The sequence below is a fragment of the Apiospora phragmitis genome, assembly GCF_038363925.1.
Source record: "Apiospora phragmitis strain CBS 135458 chromosome Unknown utg000010l:1.0-9815664.0:1.0-9183399.0, whole genome shotgun sequence".
NCBI classification, from domain to species: Eukaryota; Fungi; Ascomycota; class Sordariomycetes; order Amphisphaeriales; family Apiosporaceae; genus Apiospora; species Apiospora phragmitis.
The window spans coordinates 8,686,367-8,706,255 of NW_027117409.1; the positions used below are offsets into that span (position 1 = coordinate 8,686,367).

General features: G+C 52.5%; 6 protein-coding genes across 6 annotated transcripts; 1 reads left to right on the forward strand and 5 right to left on the reverse strand.

Annotated features, from left to right (window-relative positions):
* Positions 1–1,072: 1,072 nt before the first annotated feature.
* Positions 1,073–4,659, reverse strand: PG994_012410 (uncharacterized protein; the record flags this gene model as incomplete). The annotated part of the gene is made up of 3 exons (XM_066863819.1): positions 1,073–3,421; positions 3,619–4,231; positions 4,355–4,659. The coding sequence occupies 3 exons, from the start codon at positions 4,657–4,659 to the stop codon at positions 1,073–1,075; spliced, it is 3,267 nt and encodes a 1,088-aa protein (XP_066712929.1).
* A 1,197-nt stretch (positions 4,660–5,856) lies between these two features.
* Positions 5,857–8,214, reverse strand: PG994_012411 (vacuolar sorting; the record flags this gene model as incomplete). The annotated part of the gene is made up of 4 exons (XM_066863820.1): positions 5,857–5,981; positions 6,049–7,656; positions 7,828–8,023; positions 8,137–8,214. The coding sequence occupies 4 exons, from the start codon at positions 8,212–8,214 to the stop codon at positions 5,857–5,859; spliced, it is 2,007 nt and encodes a 668-aa protein (XP_066712930.1).
* A 698-nt stretch (positions 8,215–8,912) lies between these two features.
* Positions 8,913–9,531, reverse strand: PG994_012412 (uncharacterized protein; the record flags this gene model as incomplete). Its single annotated transcript, XM_066863821.1, has 3 exons — positions 8,913–9,181; positions 9,267–9,417; positions 9,490–9,531. The coding sequence occupies 3 exons, from the start codon at positions 9,529–9,531 to the stop codon at positions 8,913–8,915; spliced, it is 462 nt and encodes a 153-aa protein (XP_066712931.1).
* A 2,671-nt stretch (positions 9,532–12,202) lies between these two features.
* PG994_012413 (uncharacterized protein) lies at positions 12,203–13,581 on the forward strand (the record flags this gene model as incomplete). Its single annotated transcript, XM_066863822.1, has 4 exons — positions 12,203–12,209; positions 12,290–12,706; positions 12,768–13,153; positions 13,213–13,581. 4 exons carry the CDS (start codon positions 12,203–12,205, stop codon positions 13,579–13,581), a joined length of 1,179 nt encoding a protein of 392 aa, XP_066712932.1.
* A 1,004-nt stretch (positions 13,582–14,585) lies between these two features.
* On the reverse strand, positions 14,586–15,080 carry PG994_012414 (uncharacterized protein; the record flags this gene model as incomplete). The annotated part of the gene is made up of 1 exon (XM_066863823.1): positions 14,586–15,080. The coding sequence occupies one exon, from the start codon at positions 15,078–15,080 to the stop codon at positions 14,586–14,588; it is 495 nt and encodes a 164-aa protein (XP_066712933.1).
* A 231-nt stretch (positions 15,081–15,311) lies between these two features.
* On the reverse strand, positions 15,312–16,385 carry PG994_012415 (uncharacterized protein; the record flags this gene model as incomplete). Its single annotated transcript, XM_066863824.1, has 1 exon — positions 15,312–16,385. The coding sequence occupies one exon, from the start codon at positions 16,383–16,385 to the stop codon at positions 15,312–15,314; it is 1,074 nt and encodes a 357-aa protein (XP_066712934.1).
* Positions 16,386–19,889: the final 3,504 nt, after the last annotated feature.

Here is a 19,889-nt window from a genome sequence, read left to right on the forward strand (position 1 = left end):
AAGCAAAATAGACGCGTGATGCTGAACTGCTTCGCGATAGCCGTAGACACGCCTGGCTCCCGTTAGAAGATGCATTTCCCTGTGACCGGCTGCAGTCTCGTGTGAAATGCTGATCTCTCCAAACCAAAGCTACCTACCAGGTCGTCTTTCCGAAGAACTCCTTCATCAACTCGGCTTCACGGATCATGTCTCACATCTGATTCTGGCTCCTGACGAAATTTAGGCGTGGCGCGGTCCCAACATGTATCTTGTGATATGTATCGTGCGATAGAAACTCTAGTCTCTTAAGCATCAAAATCTTCCTTCCTCGTGTGTACTCCCCAAAACTCAGGGGCGGAACAACAAAACTTTCATGAATATTTCACATCACACACAATAGAGAATATGAGGTCTGATGTGATGGGTTTAATAAAGATGAAGAGGGCAGAGAAGACTCAAAAATATCTTCTATCGAGGGTTTCTAGCTTTCGTCAAACTGTATGGATTGGATTTCCTATTTCCAGTGATGGCAGCAACTCAAATTATCCATTCCACATAACTCCCGTCAGACATATTCTCTCCTTTTTTCTCCCTTTCCTCCCCTTTTCTCCTTTTTGCTTTCTTTTTCTTTTGTGAGCAAGAGCACACCAATAATAGGCAACAAGCGGGACGCTATGGTAAAACGTGGAAGGTTTTGAATATGACGAGGTATACCATACCATGTACGATCTCACCCACCAACCCTGATGATAACCATAGATTACCTAAGTATCAATGCATACAAATCCAAGTAATCATGACAATAATTGCAACATGTATTATACTAGTACTGAGAATCCCTCTAACGCCCATTCCATGAGTGAATGAAGATAGTCAGGACAACCACCGATGCAATGAGGCGAAAGGAGAACATTGAAGCCCTGGCCGATGAAACTCCGAGCCAACAGCAAGCTAAGTATGTAGACAGACAGACCAGACCGTCCATCTCCGTTTGTGCAACCCCGAACCCCACCATCCCCGTGAGCGCCAAAAAACGAGCCAACCGTATGTGCAAAAAAGTTTCTCGTTCCGAGAGCGATCTGTAGAGTCAGCCTCATTTCGCCATTTCGACATCGCTCCCGTTGCCACTCCCCACATACGTGTCGCCGGCCTTCTGGTTTCTCTTCCTTTCCCGTCCCGAAAGGCCGTCCGAGCCCGTCCCACTACCACCACCACTACCACTAGCACCACTATCCTCGTTAGTGTTCTCATCCCCCGTGACGTTGAGCTTGTTACCGGCCTCCTCCTCCCAAGCCCGCCGCACCTCGAGGGCCCGGGTATTCCAGTCCTTAGCCGCGACCTCCCACTCCCGCAGCTTCTCGGCGTACACCCGCTTCTGTTCCGCGGCCTGCTCCTCGAAGGGCCGCTTCTCGTCCGCGCCCGCCTCCTTCCACATCTTGCTCGTCATGACCCGCACCTCGTTGGGGCTCGGCTTGCCCTTGCCCGGCCGCCGGCCCTGCTCGCAGCGCTGCCGGGCCAGCCCGAAATTAGTCTTGCTGTAGAGGAGGTACGCGTTGCCCGCCACCTTCTGCGGGCGCCACGGCCTGTCGCCGATATGCGCGTAGATGTGCGCCCAGGCCGCGTTCTCGTAGGCATCGATCTTGGCCTGTTTGGCGGCCCGGAGCGACACCGGCGCCGTCGCATCCGAGGACGCCTTGCGCTTGACACCACTAGATGCCACCACGGCCCCCGACTCTTTGGGGATGACGAGTGGAACTGGGATGTCGATGGGGCCAAGGATAGCATCTGCGACCTCGGAAGCCGCACGAAGGCCTGATAGATAGGCACCATGAACTGTCGCCGGATGCGTCCCAATGGTGTGCTCACCCGCAAAGTAGAGATTGCCTACCGACCGCGACATGGTCTCGTAGTCGTCAGGCCTCATCCCAGGTCCTGCCGAAGAGTAAGAACCACGCGCAAACTTATCCGAGCCCCAGCGTGTGACGATTGCCTGGGTAGGGTTAGGCACGTTTGTGCCATATACGCTGCGCAGAACTTCCGTAGCCTCGGCCACTAGATCATCATTCTTAGTGTGCTCGGTATCGAAGCCAGCATCGCCGGCCATCAGGGCGAGCAGCACAGGTATTCCACTCATATTGGATACATTGAACCACTGGAAGAAGCGGCCTCGCTTAGAGGCGTATTCGCTCTGTCGTAAGCTGTGGCGAGTGAGGGGGCTTCGTAATACGCCAAAGATGTCGCGATTAGTATCCCAGAAAGCCTCCTGGTACACGAGGATGACCTTGTTCAGGATGCCAAACCCGAGTCTCTCAATGACGTCTGTTTTCCACGGGGGTAGTGGCGGGTCAAACTCCACACTTCCGTGCTTCAGCACACCCAGTGGAATTGTCGACACAACGTAATCTGCCTCGACAGAGAACCCGTCGTCACAATCAACTCTGGCTGCGCCCTTGCCTTCATGATGGTAGGTGATCTTCTTGACAGTAAATTCTTTGTGAATGTTCAACGGCGAAGGAAACTGGGCCAGGCCCCAAGGCACACTCTGATATCCACCAATAACCATGGTGTGTTTTCCTTCCCATTCATTGCCAGCATCAATGTCCCAACCCCCTAAACTCAGCTGGTTGTAGTTGATAGCATTGCTGTATTCCAGGTTCGCGATGTGCCAGTTCAAGAGTCTGTAGTCCTGTGGCGTAAGATCGATCATGTCTCGATACTGCGAAATTGCTTCATCCACCAGGGATCCGAGCGTGGTCGCAGGATCCTTTGCTGCAGCTTCGAGATCCAAATCCCGGTCCATCGTCACGCCTTCCTTCAAAGTCCACTCCATCGCCCTGGCCTTCAAGGCAGCCGGCACGGCAGCCGGCACGGCAGCCGGCCTCCCTGGCTCAACATGCGTCCTGCCAGTAGCTCGATCGGTGGATACGGGCACAAGGTTGACTCGGGGTCCCAGACTCTGCTCAGACACTGGCGGGGCCTGTGGCAAAGCCGCCGTTGCTTCTTCCGTTTGTGCGATGGTTTTGTTTCCTTCTGAATTGCTGTCCTTGCCTTCGTCCATTAGGCCTCTGTTGCCCTCAATCAACTTGGTAGGCTGGTTCTTGAATTTGTAATCGCTGACTCGTTCAAGACAATGATTGTACAGATTCTCAACTTTCAAGTCGCGGTGGATGTCAACTGACTTGCCGTTCGAATCGTACAGTATTGCCTCTGGCCGTAGAGCGTAATACGGCAGTGCCATCTGCCCTCTCACCAGGATGTTAAGTGGGTTGCCGCGGTCAAAACCTGTGATGATCATTCCTCCAGCCTCCACAGTGTGGCGCTTGCCCTTGAAATCGAACAGCCGCTGACTCCGGCTACCATCGACAGGTCGTGAGTAGACACGGCCACCTAGGCGGCTCCTGCCTTCCAATACAATAACCCGTGGTGGTTCTTCTCCTAGTTCCTGAAACTGTCTAGCATACTGCTTCGACAGCGCTTCAAGATGCCGGGCACAGCCGAGACCGGCCATCCTGCGCCTATTACCACTATCGTCTTCCCTTTCCTTTTTTGAACTGCCTTCTTAGAACGCTTTTTCGATGACGGGACTTCGCAGCAGCCATAGTTGATGTAACCACGGCGCAATAGCCAGTCGTAACATACATTGGCAACATTAAACCATCTTACATCTTTCGCACAGCCAGTTGCCTCGTCACGTGCGACCCCCATCCGGGGATTGTTGAGCCACAGCCGAAGAATCCCATTCCGTATATTCAGGTAGGTTGTAACCTGTGCGTGACTGATATGGTCCCGTAGCATCAGGTACTCCTCCTGGTGGAGGGCGTAGGGGTTCAGTCTCGAGCGCTCGGCCGCCTCAATGCACTGGTGTGCGTAGTCATACGGTGCAATGTCAGTGGGTATCGACACCTTGGGGCGCACATCGAACACCTGTCGCGGCTTGCCTTTGGTAGGCATAGTCATTGCTTCCGTCGGCACTGCTTCCGTAACAGGTACTGTTTCCGTAGTAGACACTGCTTCCGTAGTAGGTACTGCTTCCGTAGCTTTCGGTACTGCCTTCGCAGGCGTTGCTTCCGCAGGCAATGCTTCAGCTGTGTTAACGGGGGTGGTGGCTTTGCTCGAGGGCGGCGACGGCGGAACCGACGAGAGCTCAGAGTTATCGGACAGCGCCGAGGCTGTTGAGGTGGTAGATTTCCTCAAACTCTCTTGGAAGCCTAGCAAGCTCGCATCGACGGCAAGATCCTGGCCTTGATGTGACCTATGTGACGACTGGTCAAGAATGGGGTTGACACGGATGGTTGTGCAATAGATGATGACACGGATAAACGCTGCAAATGGGAAACCCGTAAAATGGATATTGTAGGCTAATAGATGTACTTACTCGGTCTCATCCTGTAATGCGGAGCTGGATACGTGGCTATTCATGTCAGAATCGATGTCGTCTATGCGTACAATAATCTCAGACTCGGTCCTCGGCGTGCCCTTGGATGTTGGGGGCCCAGTGTGGATCGTGTCAAGTCCGGGAGGGGAAGTAGCAGACACCGGGTCGTCGAGGCGATGACGACCGCCCTTGGAAGATGCCAAAACCGATAGATGTAGGTCCAGTTGGTCCAAGTCGACCGGCCGAGAACCAAAGTTCGTGCTTTCCTCCCCCTCCAACAACGTTGTCCCACGAGTACTACTCATAGTCCCCTCGGTTATGCCGCATGGATGATGTTACAGTTGACGGGTTGTATATAATGAGTAGGATGCTGGTGGACTGGGACAATGATAGTGTGGTTGTATGATACGGACGCCGTTGTGTCCATGTGAGTCCAGCACCCCTCGCTCTCGACGCCCCAGCTATGCCACGGAAGGAGCTACCGTATAATCATATCACGAAATGGTGGTTTCGATCTACGCAGTCTTATTAGCCACATGCCGAAACAGGTGATCCGCATCGGAATTTCGCTTTTTATAACAATTGATTATTATCCCACAACCCATGGCGAGTGATCAGGGACTAATCACAGTGACAAGACTGGACAAGTGGGCACTGTACCTCTCTAGACTGCCTGCCCGAGTTACAGCACAGTACAGCTACTCCAGTGGCAATTGGCTTATCAGTCGGGTCGAGGCGAGGATAATTCGGTAGAGGCGAGGGTATAAAGCCTAAAGCCGTGCCTACGACAGTCAATTGACATGGGTCGACTCGGGCGTGCGTTTGATTATATGCACCGACACAAAGGTCATTACGTAGGAGAGGGAGAGGGAGATATATGCAGAAGGCAAGCAGGCAAATTCGATGTAGTGAACGGCTACAGGTCGAAGGTGGAGCCACTTCCGAAGCAGTTCTGTTTCGCCCGGCTCGTCACGTGAACCCCAACTAAACCAACTTACTACCTCTGCTTCTCGCATCATGGCATCGGCATTACCAGATCCGGAACGAAAGAAGCCGACGACGTACACACCAATACATCCTCGTCACGGTTCCAGTGTACAATCCAGGTTTTGTTTATTGCCCTGTATTATGGGAATCAGACTTGTGCCAATTGGATACTAATTCAGTATCGGAATACTCGTATAACTCCAGAGAGGTAAGCAGGCAATGACAGCACCAAAACTGCCTACACAGCTATCAACACCACGATCAAGCCGTATCACTTGCTGTATACGACACAAGACGCCAGACGATATAAGATTGGCCTACTCGCGTTGCTTGCGAATACTCCGGCGACTACTCCCACCTGGCTCCTAGGGGCTACTAGCATTGATGCAATTTCGGTATAGTTGCCAATCTGACAGTCTTCAACATTGTACTTCCAACGTATTGCAAGATCTGGGTATATCGATAGCGCGTACCACCACGGCCATCACCACTCGCTTGGCTGACTGAATTCTCAACTACGCAGTGCCTGTCGCAGGAACCTTCGGCCGTTCTTTCGCAAACGATTCCTTCTCGATCGCCGCATCCATCATCTTATTTCCGCTGATGATCGAGGTCGTGCAAATAACGATGTTTCTTCGGCCTGATAACAGGGGAAAGATATTAGTATGGGGGAGCAGTATTGTGCGAACAAGAAAGGGGAAACCAACCTTCTTCCTTCTTGGCTATAAATCGCAGCGCAGCAATCTCTGTGAAAGTGATGCCTCCAACGAAGACAACGAAGACCGTCTTCTTCTCACCGCCCCCAGACAAGAGAGCCCGTGCCTTAAAGGCCTTATCCTCGCCCTTTTGTAAGTCATCAAAGGTTTGGCCTCGTGCGTGCTTCACAGCTTCATCAAAGCCCCGCCAGCCCTGTGCGCCCCCACCCGTGGTTGTGCCCGTTGACGTTACACCATTGCCGCGTGTAATAGACAGTAGGTATTGCTTCTGCAGTATACACTGTACAAGACGAATCGAGAGCGGTGCATATCCGCTGTAAACGTATGCGATATCGTTGGGATCGTGTTCATTGACTTCATCGACAATGAGGCGTAATTGTTTCCGGAGGTATGTGTAATTGGTTTTTGTGCCCGTCGCCGTCCCAGACCCTGCCATCGGTATCATACTTGCCATTGGCGACGCTCGGGAGAGGAATAGTTGTAATTTCTCCAGGTTGTTGAGTGTGAGGAGGTGCTGGTAGCCGTAACCTTCCAAAACCAGACGTCGGAACTGGTCATATTCTTTCGACTTGATTCCACCAGAGATGCAAGAGTAAATACTGATAAGACGCAACATTTCCGCAATAGGCATGTCTCTGGCAATGAGCTCTTCAATGGCATCAAATTGTGAACTGGGGTCAGCGCCGGCGGCTAAGTTCTGTTGGACCTCGAGCATCCGACTGAATTCATCTGTCTCCGTGTACTTCTTTATTTCTTCGGCGAGACCTGTGTGGATCTTGAGACTTTGCTGTTCAGCTTGGTAGCCAGGTAGTTTCTTCACAAACTCCTTGAGCTCAGCCGTGGTTCTCGATGTATGCCGGCTATCGTAGTCGCTCTGAAGACGCCTAGCAACCTTGTGAAGGAGAACACCGACAATGGCAAAATTGGTGTCGCGCAGACCATCGTACAGTTTGTCGGAAGAGTCAAGCTGTATCTTCCGCTTCCTCGACACGGGGCTTGCTGCTGGCGGTGTGCTGGATGTACTGGAAGACGGCTGTTGGGCCACGGCTCCCACAATGGTCGAGTCAACGTCCATCTGGTTGTTCTGGATCTTGAAAAGTTCATCAATGAGGCCCTCGTAGGTCAGCTGCTTGAGCAAAGGGGTGACCATATCGACTTCGCGGTCAATAATGATAACACTCTCCATCGTGTTACTAGGCGTAAGCCCGGTCCTGCCGGATTCAGATGTGTCGTCTCCGGCTAGTATCTCTTGTCGCATGCGCGCAAGAAGCGTCGAGACCCGCTTGGCGTTGTCGCCCTTGCCAATGACCCTAGGGAAGAGACCATGTTTGGACTGAATCTCCATGAGAGCTTTGGCCATGAGAAAGGCCGGTGTTGTGTCTTTGCAAAGGTATAGATCCCGGAAAGAGTCTTCGAGCTCCAGGGATAGCACGTCTCGTTCGAGCGGGAAGAAGTATAATGGAAGCTCATGAATGTTGACGTCGCCCAAAACACCGCTTTCCTCCAGCAGCTTGTCGGCAACCAGTGTTCGGCGGGGCACCCAGAAGATGTGAAATTCGTGACCTATTTGGCTCTCACGTTGCAGTCGCTTCACGTGCTCTATATCACATATTGTTAGCCAACCATGACGACATCTCACACATCCAGCGCGCGATATACGCTATGGGCTATACTTATTCTGTACTCGACGAGGGTGGAGCGACAAGATATACCCCACGCGCCAATACCAGCAGCTTGGAGTCAAGAAACAAAGGACAGGCGCTCACTCACCAGCAATAGCCCCCGCATGGCGGGCGCATTCGCCTCGCGCCATGAATACCACATTGCGCTGGCTTGTATCGGCATTGTTGTTTTCGATGAAGAAGAACTTGTCAACGCCGTAATCCTGAAGCGTTGAGACCTTGACCACGGTGCCAATGGGGCCGGCGAGACTTCGTTCGATAACGAGGTTCTTCTTACCGCGGACCTAGTGGGAGGGAAGGGAGGTCGGTCATTAATAACCAGGTCGTCGGACGTTCGTTCGTTTGAGAGCTATCGGAGCGGAGGGGGAGGTTGGTTGGTAGAGGTAGCCTTACTTACAGCTTCTAGGAGATAGAGAAGGTCTTTACGAGCCTTGTCCTTTATTTGTTCGGTGTCGAACCCCACATGAGGAGCCATTGTGTATGCGCTCTCTTCATGGGGGTGGAGGCTCGAGGGGGAGGAAATGGGAGCGTGAGCTCGTGAATGAGGCAAGCAGATAAGTCTGGTATGAATCCCAATAGCGCGAGTGAGCATCAATTGGGCGAGCTCCCGAGCTTCAGCATGCACCGCGACCGGTGGATTTGGATTCTGGGGTTCGGGCGAGCTCTAGGCCCGTGTCGACGTCACAGGGAGGAACACGCTAAAATTAGCACTGTATCGCCGGTATCATTTGCTAGAACCCCACCAATGCCTTGCTCCCGACCCCAAGCCATGGGAATATGGGAATCTTTGAATTCCCATGCTGCCTACATTCTCTACGGATCTACTCAAGATACGGAGATAATAGCAGTAAAACATAATACTGGTTTCTTAGATTACCTCCTGTAGAGAGGTGCACAATCACAATACTTCGATGGAAGCCCAGGACTAATAATACAAGGAGGGGTGACAGACAGCACTCTTGATATTATTGTGCCAGCTCCAAACCTAGCAATCTACAGTATGATATCTTTCGCCAATGTATTCCATATCGTCCCGTATGTCCGTGGGAATTCTCATAATCCTAATCCCCTTTGGCCTGCAGGCTCCGGGATCGCAATAGCTATCTATGTACCTCTGCTAGGGTCTGCTGTAAATAGCTTGAGGGCGGGTGGTTACAGTAGAATATGCGCCGCCTATACTTCATTATCGTGATAGTAGAACTCGATATCTTTCGGCCGTGCTTTGTTGGTGCTGACGAAATCGGCGTCGCCTTCGGGCCGGTGGTTCTTCGTGTTGCCCGTGAGCATGCTCTGGATGCTCATACACACGCTCTCGACATTTTGTACGGGACTCCAGCCCGAGGAGCCTAGGAGGTCCAGGCAGATGATGCCGTTGGAGTAGATGTGCGGGTGCATGGGTATCGGCCGGTTTTCTTGCTTAGTGAAGACGACCTCGGGGGGCTCTGTGGGCGGAAACAAGGTTAATACCTAAATGATGCTTGCAGATTCTGGACACAGCAAATACGCAGTGCGTGCATGCATACATACCAATTGGATATTGCTTGCCGAACCGGAACTTCAGTCGGTAGGTCTCGCCGGCGTAGATGGGATTTTGGTCGAGGACCTGTATGTCCAGCAGCCATTCCTGCAGGTCGTCGGCTTTGACCAGCGTTATGCCGGGCGGTAAGCTCTTGGAGATCTGCTCGCTCGGGAAAAGGAATCAGAACCTGTCGAAAACCAACAGCAGTCGTAGTATAGTGGTGTAGCTTACCTTGGCGAGCTCCTTGCCCAGCCGTTTTGTGCCCAAGGACATCGTTGTGGTTGTTGTGGTTTGCGGCGCAAGTTTACCTGTGTTGGGGGCGGCTTTCCTCTCTATGTGCAAGTTTCGATGGTGGGGTTGTGATGGTTGGCGGCTACGTGATGTGACGGTAGCGCTCAACTGAATCGGTTGCAAAGCCGCGGTGCTCAACGCTTCTTGGTAGATTACCTATATGCCAGGCAACCAATAAAGTCCGAATCAACGGCTGTCGGTGTCGATATCCACTGGATGTTGGTTACAGCGTTGATCCGACCTTTGTGGGATATTCGGTGGATTAGGTATTCGCTTGATTGTAGAATATTCGGCAGCGTAGTAGGGGAGGTGTCATGCGGCACGGGAGGAATGTTGAAAGTGCGGCCGGCGCGCGCAGGATGCGATGCAACCCCCAGTTATGGAACCTAGCACCGAAGTGGCGTCAACTTGGATGGAGAGCCGGGCAACAGGTGATCAGCAGCACCAATCCATGCCAGTCTGTTCAATGGAATGGACGGGCTCGTGTTGTTCAGTACTGACCGTCAGGTAATGCTAATGAGGGGATTGCCGGGTGTCGTGGCAGGTGAAGAGAATTGAGCTGAAACGCATTTGGAGTTGAAGATGTTTAACTACTGTTGAAAACAAAATTGATGCATGCTGTGCAATAAGGATGGATGCATGTCAACTGTGACCGAGATAGCAACATTGGACGAATTTTGAATCTATCAGCAAGCTGTACACGACACCCTGGATCGGGCCATCATCTGATACATCCAAGTAATACCACAGCGGACATGTCCAAAAGCCCTGTCTGACCACCGATGTACGTTGTTTGTGGGAGTATCATTTACGGTATCATACATTGATGGCATCACAGCTTGTAGATGGAAGTTAGAATGCATACCATCTCTTTTAAACACCTGAGCAGACAGGCCTCCGGATCATCGTCAGAAACACTCAAGAAGTAGAATAAATAAAGAATGTATAGGCAGCTACCAGCTGACTATATCATGGCCAACAACAGTGACCGTACGTCAAGTCGTCACCGGACTTGGAGTCAAGAGAGTCCAGACGAACATGCGGGCACTAGCAGACGTATTATCCACCTCTGGCTAGGTGTAGTTGAATCAGGACCCTTACTTTTTCAAGGACGTACATGTGTGCAGCTATTCAGACAAGATGTAGAGAGGAGGTAATGTTATAACTTACTTCGTATTCACCTTTGACGATACCAGATGCTTTTGCCTATAGGCCATAGTTGGCCAAGCATGAGTCATGAGCGAAAAGAAACAATATCTGTTCGTTGCCGTTGTTGACCGTGTTGGTGGATAGATCATAGCGCGCTTACGAGGCCGAACCACATAGCCGGATCCTGGTGTAACTTCTGCTACGGAGTACTGCCAATCACTATGGCGGCATACCAGTGCTATCTGGTGCCGACTTCCCGGCTTAGCCACAATGACATTCTCCAGGCCATTACTCCGCGGGCCCGTCCTCTGCTTGTCCTGGTCGCTTCGTCCCGCCGTTGGAGATGTTTGTGCTATCAACAACGTCGAATTCGGAAGGGTTGCAACCAGGCAATTTCCACGACCGACGTGTCCCTGGTAGGCACATAGCAATGTATTCCGCCTAAGAGGGCTGGATGTTGGGCTGTCTCGGCCGCTGCGGCTGAGCAGCCACATGGAAGTCGGTATATGGCTGCTGCTTCGTAGCAAGGCTTTTCCCCGTAAGCCTAAGCTCCGTCCAGGGTAGGCTGTGGGTATCGCTGGTATCGTATCGCATCGTTTCATTCGTACACGCCAGGCACAGCCTTGTTGATCAAATGTGATGGAGCAAGAGAGTTATGACTTGTGTCATCGTGCGTGTGGCCTCCTGCTCGCATTGAATAGGTCCATGGGGGAAAACCTGCCAACAGCCATACCTGACCGGTCGCATCCTTGTTGTGCGAGTGAACATAAAACAACGACTACAAGTAAACAGCTCCCTCCATCCGTCGATCCTCATACGTCAAAAGGTCGCGACAATCAATCCTCGAGACACTTCCTACCCAGCGCAACTCCCTGAATTCTCTATTACGGGCCCAGAATCACGTTGATAGGTATCTAGAAGAAACCTTTTCTTCTTCGATACTCTTTTTGATCAGACGGCTTTTCAATCAACGCCAAGTTACCATACCTACTTTATCAGCACTTCACAGTTCACCCCTGCTTCTGATTGACTTATATCGGGACCCCCGCGGCTCAGCCCCTCCCCAAGAAGACCCTCCTTTACGGGCGCTCTAACGTTGGACGCCAAGCCAAGTTATATTTACGTAGAGCTGAAGCCCACCCTAAACTGGCCTTCAATTGCTACTTGTACCTCTGGAGGTTAGAAGTCTTGATTCCCAGGTTAACGCGCGCCTGAATTGGGCTCCCAAGTTGAACTCCCCCAAGAAGGTTATCCAATTTTCCTGTCGGGTCCCCAGGCCTTCCAGTAGTCCAACAAATACGACGCACGCCGCTTGGTTTACGGCAAGACGGGCTGCTTTTTCTCTTCTCCTTCGAAACCACCAACCAGCATCATTACCCCACCTTGACCCTCCTAGTTCTATTTTCATCACCCTCCTTTCCCCCTAACAGCATACTTATTCCGAGTACACCCTTCGCCAGTCCGCGACGACTGCGACCTGCAAATACCTGGAACCGCAGGAACAATGAGTCGTAAGTCTATGATTTTGTGCCATATTCGCTTCGGCGTGCTTGCAAAGCTGGGTGCTAACCGTTTGTTCGTTTGCTTGCAGTCTCGGGGATGCTCAGCCGCCTCCAAGGCCAGCCCGACAGCTACGATAAGAAGTCAAAGTACCGGTTCGGAAAGACGCTTGGAGCCGGCACGTATGGCATCGTCCGCGAAGCCGACGGCCCGACCGGCAAGGTCGCCATCAAGATCATCCTGAAGAAGAACGTCAAGGGGAACGAGAAGATGGTCTACGACGAGCTCGACATGCTGCAGCGCCTCAAGCACCCTTCGATCGTCCGCTTTGTCGATTGGTTCGAGTCGAGGGACAAGTACTACATCGTCACGGAGCTCGCGACGGGCGGCGAGCTGTTCGACCGCATCTGCGAACAGGGCAAGTTCACGGAGAAGGACGCCTCCCAGACCATCAAGCAGGTGCTCGGAGCGGTCGACTATCTCCACCGCAACAATGTCGTCCACCGAGGTGAGTGTTTCCACAGTGGCGGCTGTTGATTGCGTACTGTGTTGCTAACAGCCATATCCAGATCTCAAACCCGAGAACCTACTCTACCTCAGCAAGGACCCCGACTCCGATCTGGTCCTGGCCGATTTTGGGATTGCAAAGATGCTCGACACGAAGGATGAAGTGCTCACCACAATGGCCGGTTCTTTTGGCTACGCCGCCCCCGAAGTCATGCTGAAGAAGGGCCACGGAAAGCCCGTTGACATGTGGTCCATGGGCGTCATCACTTATACCCTCCTCTGCGGCTACTCCCCATTCCGTTCAGAGAACCTCCAGGATTTGATCGACGAGTGCAGCAATGCCCAGGTAGTATTCCACGAGCGATACTGGAAGGACGTCAGCCAAGATGCAAAGGATTTCATAATGCACCTGTTGCAACCTGATGCCGACAACCGCTGGACAAGTCAGGTACGTTAAATCAAAGATGCGACACGCATAGCGGCAACGGTTACTAACACCCCGTATAGCAAGCACTTGACCATATCTGGCTCAGTGGCAAGAATGCCACGGACCACAACTTGTTGCCCGAGATCAAGGCTTACATGGCCAAGGCGCGCCTCAAGCGAGGTATCGAGATGGTTAAGTTAGCCAACCGTATCGAGGCGCTCAAGATGCAGGAGGATGATCCCGAGAACCCCGACCTGCCCGAGAACCCGGCCGCCGCCGCGTCGGCCGCCGCTGCTAGTGGCAAGGACAAGCTCAACAAGGCGGTCAAGGGCGCCATTTTCCGCGAAGTGGTCATGGCCAAGGTTCGCGAGATGAAGGAGCAGGAACAGACGCTCAAGGTCAAGGAGGAAGTGGAAAAGGAGGCCAGACGGAAGAGCTTCAACGGCTAGAGCGAGACCGGCAAGGCTTGGTTGGGGTGGGGCTGGGGAGACCGTCGATTAAGGAGATACCCTTTTTGAGGAAGAGTTGACAGGGGAGACTTCATAGGAATGAGCAAGTAAGGTCTGCTTGGAAAAATAGGCTTGTCGCGCGGAGTCTACGAGGTAGCGAGGGAGGATGAAGGCCATTCATTTTTTACGATATCCAGAATCGCTATTTCATGTGGTTATCTATTGGTTTGAATTGTGACGGTTCGATGAGCAAAGACACTGGAGCTCTATGTCTTGGTGATTCTTACGTTGCCATCTTGTCTGCTGTGCCACTGCTATTCAGCCCGGTGCTTGCACAGAATAGGTAGGTAGTGTCGCTCTCCACCGCAAGGCAATTCTGTTGTTGATCGCCCCGTCAAGGAATAACTCGAAGCACAGTCTCGGTGGCTATTTCACTCATGGAAGTCATAAAAGGGGGTTAGAATGAATTTCATCTTCGTATTGCTCTTTAATCATTATGCACTAGCAGCCTAGGTATCATGCAAATGCTCCTTTTTTGGTACACATATCGAGAAATCGAAAGAAGACAAAAGAAAAAAACGTCTCAAGTCGTAGTAAATGTACATAATGTTTTGTACAAGATCGCACACATACATTAGAAAATAAGGAAAAGTAGAATAATAAAAAAGAGATCGAAAGATCATATAAGAAACATTATTGCAACATTGATATCGCAAATGCCCCTACCGACCTTGAGTCCCCCTTTTGGAGGTAAATGTGGCAAGAAAATGACAAAGAGCTTTCTATGGTGGTATTATGCCGAAACGCCTTTCCCTTTTTGGAAACATTGTGTTTTCTTCCTCCTCCCAACCGATGGTTCAGGGAAAAGGTAAGTTATAAATGATGGTTGACCATAATAGGCCAAGTTTGTACAGGTTTGAACCGCCCTCCATATAATGTAAATGGGGTGGTGATTAAGTTAAGATAGTCTCAGTCTCTCTAGACAGAGCTGTGGGTGTCCTTTTTTAGACACCAAGCTCGCCAAGGACTTGCTCGCGCAGCGCCTCATAACGCCGGTTGTCGAAGCGTTTCCTCTGCCAGCCGCCGGCCCGGAGGCGCTCAATCCGGTCCCGCAGCGCCTCGTCCGACATCGTCGATACGGACGGGGTCGTTGACGCGGGCCGGGCTATGGAGGCGGCCGACGCGGGCCGCTGGATCTGGACCGGGATCGGGTGGTGGTAGCTTGTTTCCTGCCGCGCGTTGATGGACGGGGTCATGGTCGCGTCAGACGAATCGCTGTCGCTGCTGCGGGGGCGCGCCATAATCGGCGACTCCGTCGGTGGTTGGGTGGAGGGGATGTAGTAAGGGCCCGCACTGGAGGCCGACCGGTTGTGTTTGGTGGTGTTATTATCACTGCTGCCTTTGCTCCAATCCGGCATCGTGAAGTAGGTAGGGTGTAGCCTCTGCTGCTGTAGCTGCTGTTGTAACTTTTGTTGCTGCTGCTCTTCCACAATCCGCATGTGCGCCTCCAGATCGAAGAAACCCGGTGACACCTGGGTCTTGGGTGAGAATTCGCCGCCGTGCTGCTCGAAAACGGCGACCGTCGTGGACGTAGGCGTCGGCGGTCCGTCCGAGTCCTCGGCGGATGAAGACGCGGCGGAGAAAGGGGGAGATGTTGCGCGTCAGGCCGGGAATGGACGGCACGGGCGGGACTTCGGGCACTGAAGGGATCTCGGCCGCTTCCTCGGACGTCACGAGGAGGCCCTCGATGGCGTCATGGTGGTATGAGATTTGCGAACGCAGGCGGAGAGCTGCGTAACGAGGCGGTTCATGGACCGCGTCTGGAGGAAGAGTTCCAGGTTGAACGTATGGCCATCGTCGTCCGCGGGCGGAGCCGGTGTCGACGGGGGCTCTGGGAAGGTGAACTTGTCTTGCGGCGCTGGCGATGGCGGTTCCGGTTCCGTCTCCGCGACGGAGGGAAGCGGTGAGGACTCCCGGGCCGCAGGTTGTTGTTGTTGCGCTGCAGGCTCGGGCGTGCCGAATATGTAGTAGCTCTCCTCCCATCCCAGCGTAGGACTGTCCGGGCGCATGTACGGGTCCGGCTGTAATGGGGGCTTGGTGACTTCGTCGAGGTCTGGCAGACCTGAGAATGAAACCTTCTTCTTCTTCTTAGTGGGGAGCATACTGCCCGGGGTTTCCTCGCCCGGCGACATCGACGACCGCGGAGAAAGAGCCGATGCGTTCAGGCACGAGCTGAGAGACATGGAGGGCGAGTGCGACGCGGTCGAGGACACGGACCCCGATCGGGACTTCTGGTAGGTCGCCTCCTCCGCTTTCTCGATCAAAATCGCGGCGTCTTCGTAGTGCTCCCGTGCGTCCCGCAGCAGCTTGGTGCGGTAGGTGGAGGACTGAGACAACGGCCGGGCACACATCTCAAATGACGAAGCGGCGTAGAAGTGTAGATAGATCAGGTGGAGAGGCTCAACCTTGGACGTGTCTCTCAGGTTATCGAGAATCTCGCAGCACTTTGCCGAGCAAGATCGGTACTTGCGATTGAGATACTTTTGTTTCACTTCGCTGAGCGTCTTCTTCCATTCGTCGGCGGTATAAGGCAAGACAGTTATTTGCGGAACTGACGTCGCTATCGAAGGGCGCCTATAGGACCTCGTTGGCCCGACGGGTAATGAGTGCTGCCGACGATGCGCCGGGGGCAATGGATTTGAGGATTCCTGTATTGAAGCTCGCCTCCTCGACTCATAACCAGCGGAGGGGACTATTCGAGAGCCACCACCAGACGGCAGGAGGAGGGGTATAAGTCCACCCATCTTGAGAGATGCTGGAGAATGGCCGGGTCCGAAAAATGTCCAAGTCACCACGGACGAACTCTCAGAGAACGGGTTCCTGAGTATGATCCGCTCACGGGACACTGCCCGAGTAAGAGAGGCTGGGGTTCTGTCCTGATGAGGCCTCGGTAGCGAGACTAGATCGAACCCAACCCGTCTTTACCACTACTTGCGCAAAGATGTTAGAGCGTACAGCTGCTTTGGCGCAAGACAAGTTTATTTAGAAGAGCCGCAGAGCAGATAATCAGTCTGAAAATAGACCTTGAGATGTTCGGACAGTGTCAGGGTCCAGAAGGGATGAACAGTATTTGTGAGTTCAGATCAAAAGAGAAGTCTGGCGTGCGTGCTGACACTCGACAGAGGCTGTGCGTGTGTCAGAGGCACAATGCTTCTTGTTCTGGGCCAGTAGTCCGCGGGGCGTGCGAGGTAGGGACTGGAATGGGGATGATGTCGTAGTTGAAGCCGGGGCAACCCAGACTGTTCAGAAACCACGGGGTTTCAGACGCTGAAGCACAGGCCGGTAAGGCTTAAGCCGACCCCGACAGGCAACGTGTAGAGACGATGGCGAAAAAGTGTCAAGAATGCAAACTTGTTCGGTCTCCTTGCGTCGTCTGAAGGGTGGTTTCGCATAGACCCGATTCAATCCCTGGGAAGCGTGCAGCGGCCGAGATCAATGGAAGATGCGGGTTTGCGTGTAAGTGATTAGCGACTGATAACTGGTCAATCCTGCTGTATGTAGATTTGTTGCGTGGCCAACCGCAGATCTCCCTTTTCCCGATCAACGACAAGACAAGCAAACCACTTTGTCCAACACGAACACGAGACTGTAAATGAGAACAAGTCTTCTGGGCTTGTGGCAAACCTAGAGAATCCGAGCTGAGGTGAGATGTTGGCAGGAATCCAGGGGCGGAAGAGAAAGTTCGAAATCAAAAATAGAGGTTGTCGGGACCTGTCTTCCACGCAGCCACGCACATGCGGAAACAGCAGTCGAAACCTTAAAGCGGGTAACGGACGGTTGATGATGGTGGCTGGTTGCACGGGAAAAAGTCTGTGAAGAAGCAAGCAAAGCAACCAAGTAACAAAAATCTTACACAAAAGCAACTCAAGCTAAGAAGAGGAGAAAACTCGAACATGCAAGATGCAGGTTGTAGGATAATAAGAAATAATGGAACACCCAGCTCAGAGCACACATCAAGGACGAACACCAGGAACCGACAGGAAAGATGGATACATAAGTCGACTACAAGGCGTATTTGATGTATCATTTCTGGCCTGGGGGCAGTCTTGTACGGTAGCAAGCTAGGTACCTTCCATCTACTAACTAACCACCTAGGTACTCCCTGTCCGCCTCTCGCCTTAAGCGAAGCGGATTATGCTTCCCTTAGTACCGGCATCGAGGAGCTTAGACTCCCTCGGGCTAAAAAGGTACGACGGGGTAGTCCCTGTATGCCAAGTATGGGCGTGCATATCCGGGAACTCAAGAAAGATCAAGACAGAGGGAAAAAACAGAGACAGAAGAAAGAAAAAAAGGATACCCATGCCGATGGGCCAATCTACCATCTACCTTGTCACACGTCACACAACCCAGCCAGCCAGGTTCAGCCGATCTTCTTCGCCTTGGAGTTGGCCGTCTCCCTTGTGTATCAGGGCCTGTGCTCACCAAGAAGCCCGCCAGAGAGACGGTGCAACGGCCCACCCACGGTATTCTAATGCTTCATCACATCTAACCTTCGCTGCTTTGCATACACGTCGTAGTAATGCTTCAGCCGCTCTTGGCCTCCAGTCTGTTTGGACCAGCCGACAGAAACGACAGAAATAGCATATCGGTCGAATCTAAAGCAATGCCCCATACTACTCTGAACATAAGATGCAATCTCCATGTCGCGTATTATACCTATTCAGGTAATGAACTATGCAGTCTAGCTCGCGATGGCTTTGCTCCTTAGGTTAGCAGCGTCCCGAAGGCAAGGCGTATGTTGCGTCCAAGTTGCGATCCATAACCGTACCGTATCGTACGTAACTGCTTGCCAGCCGCTATGACGCCCTCATTGTGTTCTCTCGCAAGCTGCAACCCACCACCCACACGAACAAGCAAAACCCAGAGGCTGGAGTTCCATGTGGGATGTGGAAGAGATTGAGAAGGGCTTGGGTAGAGCGAACAATGAGATCTGATTGGCTTTTGGTATGCCGGTTTGCGAAAGGGCAGGGCTCGAAGGGCTCGAACCCCCCTTTCCGTATCCTTACCGAAAAGCAAGGATGAACCTGTAGCGTCGCGTAGGGAAACCCCTGCAGCTGATCCAGACTAAATCGAGGGTCACCTCCTTTACCCCTGCGCATCGTCCCAGCCTAGTCAGCACTGGAGTATGTATGTACATGTAGCTTGCAGCTGTCTCTCAGCAGGCAACGATAACGTTGAACAATGACAGCAACTCGGCCATCTCCTTCAAATTCTCAGTCACCCGAAATTACTGAAAGCAGAGCCCGCAATTGGGCACTATTTGCGTACACGAACACACCGATATGTCATTGCTGTAGCTATGGGACGCCGCTGGACGAAGTTGCGAGAATCCACTCTCTTGCTTTCTTGTTTCTTTGGTGATCTACATGGCATGCAGGAGATAGACCTCGTCTGGGTGGTCCAATCGCAGTCGAAAGCCGGCCAGCAAAAGTCCCGCCCAAAAAGGATAACGAGAGATTTACTACGCCAAAACCCGTTGGCACTATCGCGAGGGTTTCCACGATCCAGGCTTGCCTAGTAGCGTATGCCCTCTAGGTGCATTAGCCTGCCCTGGTTATCTTCGAAATCTGGTACATACGCACAAGTGCCGGGGGCTGGCAGTTGATGCCATGAAGTTTGAACTCACGAATGCCCCCAACAACTGCTTTACATACTAGCCGCGTCTTGAAAAGAGCGGACATGCCACAACCTGCATACACACATATGTACGGAGTACATTTTTTACTTACTGCAACCACCTGCCTGCCTAGCACAAGAAGCTGGTGGCTCTTCACTCACTCACCGACGTGATTATTATTATTATTCCCTCATCCGTGATCATCGTATATACGCGTCACACAGCCCGCCCCAGCCGCAGGTCGTACCCTGTGTAATGAATGGCGTGGGTATTTGGTGTTGCTGCTAAAGAATTTGCACAGACGAGGCGCAATCTGTGCCAGTCCGTTCTACGGGCCATCATTGGCGGTTTGAGGAAATATGTAAGATCGCTCAGCGCTCTCGAGTCGCACCAACGACGGTCCGTCTCCGTAGGGACATAAGCTATCCAAACGGAATTGCATACCAAATAACAGTTGGAGCCCCGTAAGTCCCCAGCATCTCGGAGCAGCTCAGACGACGAGGTACGGATCGATGCGACGCGGCAGACGACCGTAATGAACGTTCTTTGTTTTTTTCTTCTGTTTCTCTCATGTTTTTCTTGCTACTCCATATCACTTATCACATACTGTATGGTGCTCGTGATTACGGAG